This window comes from Muscardinus avellanarius (assembly GCF_963383645.1).
Source record: "Muscardinus avellanarius genome assembly, chromosome: 2".
NCBI classification, from domain to species: domain Eukaryota; kingdom Metazoa; phylum Chordata; class Mammalia; order Rodentia; family Gliridae; genus Muscardinus; species Muscardinus avellanarius.
The window spans coordinates 7,141,746-7,157,253 of NC_137787.1; the positions used below are offsets into that span (position 1 = coordinate 7,141,746).

At 48.1% G+C, this 15,508-nt stretch overlaps 1 protein-coding gene across 4 annotated transcripts in view; it reads right to left on the bottom strand.

The window, feature by feature from the left end:
- The window catches only part of ATG16L1 (autophagy related 16 like 1), a gene marked incomplete at both ends in the record, with an annotated part of 40,776 nt that extends 25,759 nt beyond the window's left edge, over positions 1-15,017 (bottom strand). For 3 of the 4 annotated variants that reach the window (XM_080690224.1, XM_080690223.1, XM_080690222.1), the window contains 5 exons: positions 1,836-2,087; positions 2,782-2,855; positions 4,169-4,274; positions 10,284-10,377; positions 14,903-15,017. In XM_080690224.1, the coding sequence (XP_080546350.1) occupies positions 1,836-2,087; positions 2,782-2,855; positions 4,169-4,274; positions 10,284-10,377; positions 14,903-15,017 (641 nt within the window). Of the gene's footprint in view, positions 1-1,835; positions 2,088-2,781; positions 2,856-4,168; positions 4,338-10,283; positions 10,378-14,902 lie in introns of all 4 variants that reach the window. The other variant, XM_080690221.1, reaches the window with a different exon arrangement.
- Between the last annotated feature and the right edge of the window lie 491 nt (positions 15,018-15,508).

A 15,508-nucleotide genomic window follows, 5' to 3' on the forward strand; every position in this document is an offset into this window, starting at 1 on the left:
ACTGTGCCTTTTATGAGCAGCTCATCTGCCTCCTGTATCATATTTACTGACCATAATGATTTCCTGCTTTTATGAAACACCTAAGGATATTTGTGTGTGTGTGGGAGGGTACTGGAGATTGAACTCCCCGGCGTTCTGCCTCTGAGCTACACACCCCACCCTATGTTTTTTGTTTGCAATGAGATCTAAGTTGCTTAGGCCGACCTTGAACCTGCGATCCTCCTGTCTCAGTCTTCCAAGTACTGGGATCAGAAGTGTGTGTCATCATGCCAACTCTGTTCTACTGTGCTTTGATGTTAAGAAACCTAACAGTTTTGTAGCCCACCCTTCAGTGCCATGACTTTTTCTTATTTTTCCTTTTTTTGTAGTACTGGAGATGGAACCCAGGGGCATTCTACCTCTGAGAAACACCCCAAGCCCTAGTTTCTATTCTTTATTTTGAAACAGGGTGTCAATGAATTGCAAAGGGCATAAGTAGCTGAGGCTATCCGCCAGACTACAATCCTCCTGTCTCAGCCCCCCAAATACTGAGATTAAAGCATGCGCCGGGCGTGGTGGTGCACACTTGTAATCCCCGCGCTTGGGAGGCCGAGACAGGAGGATCGCACAGGTTCAAATCCAGCCTCAGCTACTTAGTGAGGCTCTCAGCAACCTAGTGAGACCCCGTTTCCAAATAAAATATAAAGAAGGTCTGGGAGTATAGCCCGGAGGTAGGAAGCCTCTGGGTTCCACCCCCAGTACCACCAAAAAAAAAAAACAAAACAAAAAACAAAAAAACAAAAACCAATAAAGCATGCGCCACCACACCCGACTCCCACTCTTTTCTCACTGATCACTTCTTTTAAACTGGCATCTTTCCAAATTCTGAACACTGAAACGGAGATTTTAGAAAAATGTTCTAACCTCCACTAGGCTTTTATAATCATTTATTAGCTTGTTTCCTTGGCTATTTCTCTCTTTTCTTCTTTTGGTACTGGAGATTGAACCCAGGGCATTTTACTTTTGACTTACATCCCCAGTCCTATTTTATTTTTATTTTTGTGGTACTGGGGATGGAACCCTTCTACCTCCGGGCTACACTCCCAGACCTATTTTATATTTTATTTGGAAACAGGGTCTCTTAAGCCAGCGAGACTGGCTTCGAACCTGCACGATCCTCCTACCTCAGCCCCCCAAGCGCGGGGATTACGAAGGTGCGCCACCACGCCTGGCTATTTTATTTTTTATATTGAAATAGGTCTCACTAGGTTGCTGAGTCTAACTAAACTGATAAGGCTGACTTTGAACCTGCAATTTTCCTGTCTCCACCTTACACGTAGTGGGATTACAGGCGTGCACCACTACACTCAGCTTTTCTTACCTTTCCTAGGTAGACTACCATTCCAATTTCCCATGGAACAACATAGGCTTGGTGTCATCTGGACTTAACACATGGGATCCTTGTTCTCTAAAAGCTGCCTCAATGCATGAGAGCTACGCTGCTGCTCTCAGAGCGCTCATAGGGCAGGGGCCTCGACGGTGATGTAGCCGACTAGGGGTGGAGGGTAGGTTTTAAACAACTGATTTTCTACCACACATACGCAACTTCCAATGTAGTGTGGAGGTCTCCCTGCTACCAGTGCCCCTCTGGGAGGTATCCCTTTGCTCAGCTGCAAGTGTGCTTGTGGTAAGCATTTCTTTCACTTCCAGTTTCTTTCATTCCTAGCTTGGTTAGTGTTTTCTGGCTTGCCTCACCTACCCCAGGCAGCAGCTAGGCCTGCAAGGTGGCTGTTTCTTCTCAAAGAACTAGGTGCCACTTGACTGAAGATGGCGCCATTGACTGGCTTGTGGCCCACCTGGAGTCCTTCTCGTTCTCTGCATTGAGGCGATTGGCCTCCTGGGCTTTCTCAGCCATCCACCTGGTGACCAGCTCCTGGTTCTCCTCAGAGGTTCTCCTCAGTTTCTCCTCCAAGGCAGTGAAGGTGATCTGCAGGGCGTCGTACTCATCCTTCAGGGTCTGGTTGGCTACCTCGAGGTCTTGTAGCTTGCTGCGCAGGTCCAGGCACTCCGTCTCCAGGTCAGAGATGGTCTGCAAACACTCTGCAATTCTGAAAGCAGGACATGAGAGGAGGGGCCCCTGGCCAGAGGACCGGGGCGGGCAGGTACCGACTGCGAGCCTGGCAGAACATGGGCTACCACCCCTAGCCCATCGTGAGATGCTGTCTGCTACATCTTGCCAGGCCTGGCCTAATGTTATCCAGGACAGTCCTATTAGGAAACACCCAGAGTGAGGTTCCTCCTGCACACAAATGACTCCTACTGAGAGCACTCAGGAAAGCAGGACGTGAAGCCAGCTTTGGGTGCTTACTCGGAGATGTAAAAGCACTTGCGGGCTCCTCTCAGATCGAAAGTGTTAGGACTTCAAGTCCCCATTTCTCTTGTATACTAGGCTTCTCCCAGGTCAAAAATGGTCCTGCTCAGGAAGGCAGCCCCCACCACCAATGGCCCGGGGCTCAGACCCGGCCAGAGCTCCACCGGAGGATACCAGCACTCATACAGAGTGGCCACGAGAACCTCACGTCTGGACCCTCGCAAGGGCTGGCTACTTCCCCAGAGGATGCTGGGAGCCTGAAGGCACTGCCCTCGCCATTCCCTCACACAGCAAAGGGATGCAGACTGCACACACTGTCAGAGGGCACGTGCTGAGGACAGTGTGGCTACTGCTGCCCGCTGGCCCCATCACAGGGTCCCGCAAAGTAAGACCGTCACCCCGGCCCGCCCGGGAGGAACGGCGCCACTCACTTTGCTTCGTTCACCTGCATCTCCCTGTCCTTCTGCTGCATCTGGTTATTCAGGTCGATCACCAACTGCGCCAGCTGCAGAGGAGCAGATGCACGGGTAAGGCCTCACTGAGCCTGCAATCTAAGTAAACTGGGAATCTGAGATAAGGGGCTTCAAGTTGGAGGCCAGCCTCAGCAATTTAAAGACAGGGAGTGGAAGCTGGGTGTGGCAGGGCAGGCCTGCAATCTCAGTAAACTGGGAATCTGAGATAAGGGGCTTCAAGTTGGAGGCCAGCCTCAGCAATTTAAAGACAGGGAGTGCCAAGGATGTAACCCAGAGATAGAATGAGTTCAATTCCCAACACACACACCCCCTCCCTTGTATTTTGAGGGACCAATGTCCGTCCTTTCCAGAGGGAGAGAGGGAGGCACTGGGGACTAAACTCAGGAGCATTCTACTTTTGAGATACACTCCCAGCACTTTGTATTTTGAAATGGTCCCATAAGTCGCTAAGCTAGCCTCAAACCAGTGATCCTCTTATCCTAGCATCTTAAATTCTGGGATGGCAAGCATGTGCTACCACACCCAGATTGTCCACTAATTTTTTTTTTTTGGGGGGGGGGTTGAACTCAGGGGCATTCTACCTCCCAGACAAACCCACAGCCCTTTTATTCTTTATTTTGAAATAGGTTCTCATTATCTCATTAGGTTGCAGAGGGCCTCACTCAGTAGGTGAGACTGAGAGTGAATCTGTGATCCTCCTGTCTCTGCCTCCAAGTACTGAGATTACAAGTGTGTGCCACCATGCCCAGCTGTCCACTTAATTTGTAAGAAAAGGTACATGTGGGATTGAGCAAAGGTATCAAGAAGAGAGGAGATGAGTGGGGCAGAGAGGGCAAAGGGCTGTGGGAATGGGCTGGGGAAGCGCCTGCTGCTCCATTTCCTGCTGAGAATACCTGTCCATCCCCTGACTACCATCAGCTTGGCTGACTTGAAGGTGAATTGTACTCTCTCCCCGGAACTCTGCGTAAGATTGCCCTCCAGGGTATATGCAGATAGGACTCTTTCTAAGGACTTTCTGAAAGTTCAGAGTCCACACTCAGAAGCTTCCCAAAGATGTTAGGGAGATCTTGGGCTGAGGAGTTAAGAGCTTCAGTCCTCAGAAGCCTCCCCACTTTTGCCTCTTACATGCTCGCTGGAGCACAGGGTGGGGGTGGCCTGGCTCTGGCTCAGCTCTCGCTGATGGGCCTCTCACTTTCTGGGATTGTCTCTACTCTTCCGTTTCCCCCAAGAGAGCTGCAATGCCCAATTTAGTCTGACTGCTGCTGACAACTGGTGAAGTGGCTGCCCTCCTGTCTCCCGCACAGCACTGCAGAGAGCAGAAAGACAGACAGGGAGAGAGCTTTACCTCCCCACGTTTCTTGTGCAATTCGGTCAGCTCTTCCTGGTGCTTAATCCTCAGCTGGGCCATTTCTTGTAGCTGACTGTCATTCCATGTGCCATCATGTCCAGGACTAGACCACACCAGCCAGATCAGGAGAACATGCCAAAAAAGAAGGGGGATCAGACTCAAACCTCTCCAAGTAAGCAGCGGAAGAGTAACCCCAGAATTACAAACACGTACACAGCACAGGGCCAACAAACCACAAGCGTCCCCAGCAGTTGGAGTTGCGAGCCACTACAGGTGGAAAGCAGATGTAGGATGCGTGGTACAGCAAACCAACACACACACACACACACACACACACACACACACACACACACACACACACACACACGAACACTGGGCGGGGCAGGGGCCACGGGGCTCCTGAGAGGGGCACAGGCAAAAGCCTGCCAGCATGCTCACTGCCAGGCCTCCGAGCGCTGGCCACGCACCAGGCACTCTGGCGCTGAGCGGGCCCGAGGAGGCGTCAGCTCTCACACTGCTGACAACCCGCCAGGGGCGGCTGGACAGTAAAGGAAAGGTGCAAGGCAGGTGCCATGTGCTACAAAGAAAATGTGAGGAGGAGGAAGGACGCAGAGACAGGCTCCTGTTCACGACGGTGATCTAGAAGGGCTTCTCCACGAAGGTGACATATGGTAAGACCAGAAAGAAATGAGGAGCACTGGGGCAGGGCCCCGGGACAGCAAGCAGCAGGCCTGGAGGGTCTGGGGGAAGGCGACAGCCAGGTGCAGAGGGGCAGGGCAGCTGAGGCCAGGAGCGGGGGATGGTCCAAGCGGCCTCTGCCCGAGGGAGGTTCTGAGCGGTCAGCGCCTAGCTCCAGTGCCCGCAGGACTTGCCTTGGGTGTGGGTAACAGACCAAAGTTAAGGGGGACTCTCCCCTGAGCAGCCAGCACTGGGGTAAGCAAGACTTCGGAGGAGCGGGCCTGGGGAGGCCTGAGGGCAGGCTGGGGACCCCAAGTGCTCACGCCACACCAGGTGCACGGTGGGCTCCAGAGGCTGAACCTCACGGCTGGGTTCAAGCTGAGGCTCACCCATAGAAGTCAGCCAAGAGATGTACCCGAGCCCCGGAAGTGAGTCCAGCCCACCGCAACAGCCAATTCAGTTTTAGAACTTGCCAAGAATTTGCAAATCTCAGAAAGCACTGCAGACTATGATATGAGAAAAATTCTGGTAGGCCCTAAATTATGGAGGCCAGAGGGTGAAGAGATAAGAGAAGTCAATTAACTACAGAAAGAAGGCCAGAAACCTTCTTTTACTGTGAGTAAAGTAGGAACCTAGTCCTTGGCCAAGAACCTGGTTTGCTTATGAGTTTCCACTTTACAAATATTTTCTCTAGAATGCCAGATCCTGGGGAGGGATCTCCACACCCTGACCCTCCAGGCTACCACACCATGCTCACGTGTGAACTTCCTGAACTGTGCATCCCAACCAAGGAACAGTGACTTCTCCGTATGGGCCACCCTCCTATCCCCAAACACCCCCACGTGCTTACCCCCGGCTTACAAAAATGCTCTTAGCTCTGGTCTGGGGGACACCTGCCAACTGCCACCTCCCCAGCTACTGGTAGTTGCACGAATGTGTCCCGGGATCTGGTGCCTTCATTTCCTAGCTAGCATCTGCTGTAACGGCTCAATATATCTTTTTATTTCAGAAACCACTGGTCTTAAGAGTTTTGGTTTAATTTAAAAAAACAAACTAAAACTGTGGGTTTATGGAGGGTCTGGGCTGGAGCCACTGGTATGCATTATCAGACCATACTGAGTGCCAGGCCCAGCTTGTGGATGGAGAAAAGGAAGAAGGCTTGATCCTAGGGTACTGCATCTAAAGGGCGGGAGGGGAACTGCAGCCCACACCATATGACCACACCATAGTAAAAAACGGAGAAGGGGAAGGTAACAATCCCTCAGGTTTACCCTCCATGTCCACCTGAGTATTTGTGCACATCTAAGCACGAAGGACAATCTCACTCTCTGAGGTGACCTCTTACCCCGTGAAGCAGAAACCAAGAGACCAATCTGAGTGCGGAGGCGGAGCTTGGTTAGAATCCCAATGCTTGGGAGGCTGAGACAGGAGGAGCGCAGGTTCACAGTCAGCCTCAGTTACTTAGTGAGGCCTTCCACAACTTAGTGAGACGGTTTTCCAATAAATAAAAAACAGGGCTGGGGGTGCAGATAGAATGCCCCCAGGATCAATCCTCAGTTCTGCAAAACAAAAACAAAACTCGCAAGAAAACCAAGCTGCTGGCCAAGGACTTCCTATTTTACAATAAAACAAGCTCTCAGGTGACAGGAATCCTGCTGGTCCACCAGGCCTGAGTAGCAGGAAACCAGTGTGCTCAGAGGCTAGAGGTCATGGGGACGCCCTCGGGGTGTCTTAATACATTCAGGAACCCCCTGCTCAAGTTTCTGATACAGTAGGTGTAGGGCAGAGCCAATAATCTTCACGTCTAACAAATTCCCACAGGATCCAAGGGAGCACACTGAAAAACCACTTCTAGGCTGAAGTCTGACTTTCACCCCCGGCCAAGTGATGAAAGCACATAGAGCAAGTCTAGTGACGGAAGGGAAGCGCATTAGGATGGACTGGGCAGGAGGCTCGGAGGCGGCGGGGAGGGAAACCAGCCAGGTGCCTGTTCTCCAAGAACATCTTACCAAATTCTCTTTCTCACCCCACATCTAACACCTGACCCACAGTCACAAAAGCCTCAAGTGAGTGAGTCTGGGAGTGAGAGGAAGGGGGAACGGCAAAGTAAGTGTAAATCAAGGGACAGGGTGTAAACAAGTGTAAATCAAGGGGCAGAGTGTGAGTGTAAATCAAGGGGCGAAGAACCTGGGACTATGCAGATATGGGAAGGGCAGGATACCGAGGAAAAGGAACCAGAGATGACTAGTGGAAAATGAGGAGACCATTAATAGAAACACGTCAGGAGGCCAGGCTCAATGCAGATAATGTTGGTAGGAAAGATTCTTTTTTTTTTTTTTTTGGTGGTACTGGGGTTGGAACCCAGAGGCTTTCTACCTCCAGGCTATACTCCCAGAATTATTTTATATTTTATTTGGAAACAGGGTTTCACTAAGTTGCGGAGAGCCTCACTCACTAAGTAGCTGAGGCTGGCTTCGAATCTGTGCGATCCTCCTGTCTCAGCCACCACGCCCGGCTAGGAAAGGTTCTTAATAAAATGTCTAACTCAGTGAAAGTCAGCCAGAAAAGAACTGTTCAGCTGGGCTGGTGACACACACTCGGGAGGCTGAGATAAGAGGACCACAGGCTCGAGTCTAGCCTCAGCAACTAAGGTAGACCCTTAGCAACCTAACGAACCCCTCTTTCAAAATAAAAAAGAGCTGGGCGTGGTGGCACACGCTTGTAATTTGGGAGGCTGAGACAGGACAGCTCAAATACCTAGTGAGACTCTTTGCAACTCAGTGAGACCCTGTTTCAAAATAAAGAATAAAAAATAGGGCTGGGGGTGTAACCGAAAGGTAGAATGCCCTTGGGTTCCATCCCCAGTACCACAAAAGATAAAATTAAATTAAATGAATAAAATAAAATAAAAAAGATAAAATACGGCTGGGGGTGTAGATCAAAAGTAGAATGTCCTTGAGTTCAATCCCCAGCACTACACACACATTAAAAAAGTCAGATATTTATTTATAATATCTTTCTAAGCAAATGAGTTTAGCTGACAGATGTTAGAATACAATCACCAAGAGTGTGATCAGACAGAAACAAAGTCTTCTAAGCCCACCCCAACTTTCAATTGATTTAATTTATACGAGAAAGGTAAAAAAGAATCAGGCAAGCGAAAATTAATCAGAACACTGCATCCAATATCTTATATATGTATTGGGAAGCTGAGACAGGAGGATCTCAGGCTTGAGGTCAGCCTTAGCAACTCAGCAAAACTCTGTTTCAAAAAAAAAAAAAAAAAAGTATAGCTCAGAGGTGGAATGCCCCTGGGTTCAATCCCCACCTAGTATCCTCCCACCCCACAAATACACAGCCCCCCCCAGGGCCATAGCCAGGCAGGATCTCCTGCACTGTTATTAAGCAAAATTGAATTAAGGTTGGGCTGAGCTATCTGTTCTCTGGCTTTCACTCTTTTTTTTTTTTTTTTTTCCTGCAGCACTGGGGACAGAACCCAGGGGCATTTTACCTCCGACCTACACCCCAGTCCTATTTTTTATTCTTTATTTTTGAAACAGGGTTTCACCAAGTTGCAGAGTCTAAGTAACAGCTGAGGCTGGCTTCGAACTTTGATCTTCCTGTCTCAGCCTCCCAAATGCTGGGCTTACAAGCCTGTGCCACCACGGCAGGCTGCTCTTACTCTTCATACCCCAGTAAACCATCTTGCCAGATAAGAAATCATGGATAGCAGGCAGCTACACAGCACTTACCTTTTGTGTGTGTGTGGAGGGGTGGGTACTGGGGATTGAACCCAGGGGCATTCTACCTGTCCCCCAGCCCTTTTTATTTTTTATTTTGAAACAGGGTCTCACTTAGTCTTTAAAATTTAAAAGAATTTAGTCTTGCTAAATTTCTGAGGGTGTTTTAGAACCTGATCCTCCTGTCTCAGCCTCCCAAGCACTGGGATTACAGGCATGCCTTGCCACGCCCAGCTCACAGTGAGTAAACAATGGGGCCAAACCCAGTATTTCTATTTTTCGTAAAAAAAAAAAAAAACTTAAAAACTTAAGTTACCATTTTTGTTTTTACTATTATTACATGTTATCCAAAGTGCAAAAAAAAAAAATATATATATATATAGACTGTAAAGCAATAATGGGCACGGTTCCCAAACAACCAGATAACTAAACATCATGAATGTTATGGGCTCTAGAATAAGCCCATTTAAGTTGCTTTGATGAACTATGGCTTTCAGTTTTTCACCAGGACCCTCAATGAAAAATACAGGTAACATACATAAAGAACCCAGCAAACGTATCAAAAACCCTACACAAACACACACTTGTATTTGATGCAACTATGCATAAACTTCTGCTAAAACACTGACATTTTCCCAAACTAAATCTTAGAAGAAACATAAAAGCTTGTTGCAACTTGTGATTTTGATTTCACAAGCTAATTTTGAAGAACACCAGGCTAAAAAGGATCAAACAGATTAGTACTGTATAAAAAGCAACTCATGTTTATTTGCCTGTCAATCCTGTATTAAAAAGAGCTCTGTAAATCTACTCAAGAAATACTTGTCTCTAGTTACTCAAAGAATGAATCCTGGCTGATTAAAGAGAACCTAGGGGTTTTTTTTTCGGGAGGGGGGGTGTTTGATAGGAGTACAAGGGATTGAATCCTGGGCATTCCACCCCTCAGCTATACTCCCAGACCTTTTCATTTTTATTTTGAAATAGGGTCTCTAAATTTCTGTTCACTGGCCTGTAACCTACATCCTCCTGTCTCAGCCTCCCAAGTACCAGGATTACACAGTACCACCATACCTGACAAGTTACATAGTTACATACGTGTGTGTGTGTGTGTGTGTGGTGTGTATTGGGGATTGAACCCAGGGGCATTCTACCTCTGAGCTATACCTCTGCCCTATTTTTATCTTTTTTGTTTTTTTGTGGTACTGGAGGTGGAACCCAGAGGCTTTCTAGCTCCAGGCTATACTCCCAGACCTATTTTATATTTTATTTGGAAACAGGGTCTAAGTTGCCGAGAGCCTAAGTAGCTGAGGCTGGCTTCAAACCTGTGCAGTCCTCCTGTCTCAGCCTCCCCAAACTCGGGGATTAGGGGGATTACAAGCGTGCCACCACGCCTGGCTTTTTATCTTTGTTTTGAAACAGGGTCTTACAAGGTTGATAAAATCTCACAACTTGCTGAGGCTTTCCTTAAACCTGATTCTCCTGTCTCTGCGTCCCTAATACTGGGGCCACAGGAGCACGCCAGCACACCCGGCCCTGTACATTTCTTAGTTTTAGCAGTTCTTGTTTGAAAGGAGCTGACAAAAACAGGAGCAAAGAAGATAGTTGTTGGTTTGCTTTCAGAGCCATGACAGATGAGCTGAGACAAACTTGAAGTGAGGAGGAGTCACAAATATTAAAGGTTAGGCTCAGAATACCTGATCTCATGCCTGTTCGGTGTGTCATGCTTTTCAGCCTGGAGCTTCTGAGCCAACACTGAATGAAGATCTGACTTTTCCAGCAACTTGTTATCTGTATATAGAAAGAGAAATGCCAGAAATCATATTATTTGTCAGACTATATTCATACTTTATACCTCATAAAGCTTGGGAGTCAAAAAATTACAAGATGACCTGGGTAGGTTTCACCTTTACTAGGTATCAAAGTACACAATCCTCTCTGTCACCTGTTGTAGCAACTGTATGAAACCTAGAAACGCATTCCTACAGGTTCCTAAGCTCAACATTGGCCGCTCAGCCACAGTGATCTGTGGACAGACACCTGCAAGACCATCTCCCCTATAAAGGAAGCTGAAGTTGCTTCTCCCTCGGAGTGAACACACACACCATGGCAAATGCTATGCACCTTTAAGTAACTATTTGTTAGATCACAGTACTAGGAATACAAACAAGATCCCCCAACATGAAGTTCAGATATAATGTGGCCGTTTATAAAAGGTAGGAGAAAAAAAATGACTCTTTTCATAGGCAGTTTCATAGGTAGTGACATTTGAGTTACATCTTAAAGGCAGAAGGAAGAGCAAAGTTGTCTAGTAAGGAGTTGGAAATAAAGGCTGGAGGCAACACATGGAAAAGCAAGATGAGAAACTTAGACTTTATCTTGTTTGCAATTATGAAATAAGAGATTGTAAAAGCAGGTGGCTAGTGAATAAAACGAGGTACAGGGGTATCACAGAAGTATAAAGGGGTCATTCCTTTCTTGTGAAGGTCATGGCATACAACCCTACAACAAAACACATTAGTAAGTATGTGGAGTCACACAAATATGTAATTGAGAGAAGCTGCCAGATGGCTGAAACTTTAGGGCCTCCCTTCATAGGAGAGAAGGAATGGAGAAGGTAAAAGGGAAGAATGTTATGCAGATGTTTCTGGTAATCTTTAGGAGGTTCCCTTAGAATACAGATAAAAGCCCGGAGGATCTCAGGTCTGCACATAGCCTCAGCTACTTAGTGAGGCTCTCTGCAATTTAGCAAGCCCTATTTCAAAATAAAGAATAAAAAATAGGGTTAGGGGTTTAGCTCGGAGGTAGAATGCCCCTGGGTTCAATCGCCAGAACCGAACCACACACACACACACACACACACACACACACACACACACACACACACCTGTGCGGGTATGGCTTATCTTTTCTAGTTATAGGATAAGGTTCCTAGGAGGGAGCTTAACTGACATGTCTTCTGGAAGTTTTCTCAGGAAAGAGCCACTCCCTAGGCTTGGGAAAGAGAAGATTAGGGAGACCTGAATTCTGAGGCTTTCTTCTTCTTCTTCTTTTTTTTTTTTTTTTTTTGGTGGTACTGGGGTTCCTGGAAGCCCGTCTATCTCCGGGCTACACTCCCAGACCTATTTTATTTTTGGAAACAGGGTCTCCTAAGCCAGTGCGGCTGGCTTCGAACCTGCACGATCCTCCTGTCTCTGCCTCCCAAGCGCGGGGATTACAAGCTTGCGCCACCACGCCCGGCCAATTCTGAGGCTTTCTTTAGCTCAGCTTGCCAAAGTTCCACCCTTTAAGCTAAACAAGAAATAGATCAGGAGAATCTACATCACAAGTACTAAGTCTTGAGATTAGAATAGCAATAGAGCAAAATCTTGACAGGGTTTATACTGTTACTCTTTCTACTAAAGGATATCTCTCCTCTAAAGAATCTTGAATCTAATGCCGGGCGTGGTGGCCCAGGCTTGTAATCCCTGCACTTGGGAGGCGGAGTCAGGAGGATGGTACAGGTTCAAAGTCAGCTGCACTGGCTTAAGAGACCCTGTTTCCAAATAAAAATAAATAAATAAAAAATAAATAGGTCTGGGAGTGTAGCCCGGAGGTAGAAGGATTTCCAGAAACCCCAGTACCACCACCACAAAAAAAAAAAAAAAAAAAAGTTGCCGTACCACCAAAAAAATAAAATAAAGAATCTTGAATCTAGCTTCTTGTTGATATCTGAAAAGTAGAACTTCCAGGCAGAAACCAGAGGCACTTTCTTCTATATTGGCTGTGTCAGCTCAGAAAACAGGAAAGTGGCTCTACCCTAGGACCCAGTGACCAAGAGAAAGGGTTAAAACTAAGTACTTCAGGGCTCTAATAAGGTCTTTGGAATGATCCACCAAAATGAGGTATCCTGTGATCATTTTAGGTCTTTTAAAGGCCTCGAGGCAGTCGAGAGGGTCCTTCCCCAAAGTTTCTTTCATCTTTCTCTTCAGGCTCAGACACTGAACAGGAACTTTGGACTGATGGAGGGTCAGACCTGACTATCTTGGGAAACTGGAATGAGAGGAATGCTGACACTGCACAATTTGGAAATCATCTCCCTAAATGTCAACCCCTTGGCCCAAACAGAAGATCTGAATAGGCCAAGGCTGTCTCATTCTCCTGGCCCCTGGAGAGGCTTTACTCACTAGCCTAGTGCTGCTTGAAGATGTGTCCTTTCATCTCTGACCTACTGTTCTGCCTGCTCTACAGCCTCTTGCCCCATCAAGAAGTACAAAAAATATTCAGTGTGTATATGAGATGATAAGCACCTTATATGTATAAATTATTATACAGATGACTTTCAAAGTACTTACATACACAGGACTGTTTTTATGAAGCAGGTAGGGCAGCTTCACCCACATTTTATAGATGCAGCAAATCAGACTCAAAAGGTCAAGTAAAAAGGTTACTAGGGGGCAAGTGGAGCCTCAGACCCAATCTGACTTTCAAAGTGTACGAATAAGTCTAAGAATAAACGAACCCAACAAACACCTGAGAACTGAAGTTTGATCATGTTTGCAGCAAGCGGCTTCTGCCAGCACCGGGGCCCTACAGCCCCTCAGAGTAACGATGGTATTTCACTTTTCCAAAGCACCCCTCCACACACTTTGGTACCAAAGGTTGAACCCAGGAGCATTCTGCCTCTGAACTATACCCCAGCTGTTTTTAAATCTATTTTGAAACAGGATCACACTAAGTTGCTGAGGCTGGTCTTGAACCTGCACTCATTTCAGATGCCCAAGGATTACAGGCATGAAGCATTGCTCCTTTTTAACGAAAGGTGCAATGAAAACAATGAAGGGCCACTTCTCAGGAGATTCAGCAAGAAATACAAACGCAAAAGTCAAATGCCATGAGTCTAAAGCTGAATCCCAATGTGATAAAAAAAAACAGGGCCTGCTTCAAAGAGTCTTGAAGACTAAAATAACACATGTCAAATATCTAGCAGTGCTTTAACTTGTCTGCACAACAGAATGACCAGGGAAACATCTAAAAAAACACTTGATACCAGCTAGGTGCAGTGACACATGTGTGTGATTCCAGCTACTTCCAAGCTGCTTGGGAGGATAAGGCAGGAGAAACAAAAGTCCCAGGCCAGCCTTAACAACTCAAGTTGCAAGAGACAACGTCTCAAAAGAAAACAAAAGGCTCTCCACATTAGTAGAGTGCTTGTCTGGCATGTGTGAAGCCCTGGCTTCCATTTCCAGTACAGCAACACACACATGCAGAGGCCCACACACGCGTGCCCGAGCTATTCTGGTTTAGTTGATTTGGGGATGTAGCTAAGTGTAGAATGCTTGCATGAAGCCCTGGTTTGATTCCCCAGAGAGTGTGTGTGTGTGTGTCAAGGTCCCTAGGTGAGTCTAATGTGTGATACATTTAGGAACCACTAATTTAGCATAATCAGAACTCAATAAGCAGGAACTATTATTTTGAATGCTATCACCAACATAACTTTGGGATTATTTTACCCTTGGGAGTCATTAGGTACCTTAGGACCGAGGAGTGGCTATTTCCTCAAAACTGTCAGGTAAGTTGTGGTGAAATACGGGAGCGGGGCAAGGAAATGTCCATTTAGGATGTATGTAAGGTACAAGACCAGTTTTGTACTCTTAAATTGCAAGGGGGTGGTGAAGAAGTCCACTTCTTTCACACGGAAGGTTTTCAATTAATAAAGGGTAGGACCTAACAGCCCGGCGTGGTGGCGCACACTTGTAATCCCTGCGCTTGGGAGGCTGAGACAGGGGATCGCACAGATTCGAAACCAGCCTCGGCTACTTAGTGGGACCCTGTTTCCAAATAAAATATAAAATAGGTCTGGGAGTATAGCCCGGAGGTAGAAAGCCTCTGGGTTCTACCCCTAGTACCACTAAATAAATAAATAAATGGTGCATCCTAACTAAAAAAAAAAAGCAAAAAACTTAAAAGAATGGGAGACAAAGAACAGTTGTGAAACAAGGCCAAAAAGTCGAAGAAATCAAACACCACGCGTTCTAAGACGCTCAAAAGACAGCGACAATCCCTCCAGTTAATGCTGTCTCATTAACCCGATCCCTCCAAGTGTTTCTGGAGCCCGCCTCGTGCAGCCCTGGGCGAGCTGTGGATCTGCGGACACGCCGCCGCCGGCCCACAAGGAACACACAATTTGGGAGGAGAACCGTCCACGATACGCCCCTAGGAAAAACAGAAGAAAAAGACCTCAAAGGCTCGGGCCCAGGCGAGTTCCGGGCGGCCGCCAGGCCTCGGCCTCCGCTCCCCGCGGGACCCCCGCCGCCCCGCCGCCCGCCCCGCTCACAATGCAGGATGATCTCCTCGAACGACTGCCTCTGCAGCCGGTCCCGGCGCCTCAGCTCCTCCGCGATGTGGCGCTTCCAGCGGGGGAAGTCGGCGGCGCGCAGGCCCGACGACATGTCGCACGCGGCCCGGGCGCCTCAGCGCCGCCGATCCGAGCGGAGACGGGCGGCAGTACCCCGCAGCATGTGGCGAGCGGCGGGCGCGGGAAGGCGGGCAATCCCAGACCTCACCTCGGCGCGCGGGTCGCCCCCGAGGCCATCTGGGACAGTCTTCCGGCTCCCTCCGGAAGTAGTTTAGGCGAGGCCGGAAGTCCCGCCTCCGAGTACGTCACGCGCCGTAGCACGCGGCCGGCGCGTCGGAAGGCGCTCGCTAGTGACGTCATCCTGAAGCCGGAAGGGCCGGGGCGAGGAGACGGTCGCTGGGAGGCGCTCCGATCTCGCGGGAGGCCCGGCCCTGGCGGGCTGGAGCCGGGTAGGCGGACGCCTCCGCCCGCTGTTCTGTTTCTTTCGGGGCATTTTTATTCTTCGTATTTTCCTTCTTGGTGAGCTCCTTTTTTTCTTTATTTTTTCAGCTTATAAGCAGAAGTAGGGGTGACCCCCCCCAAAGT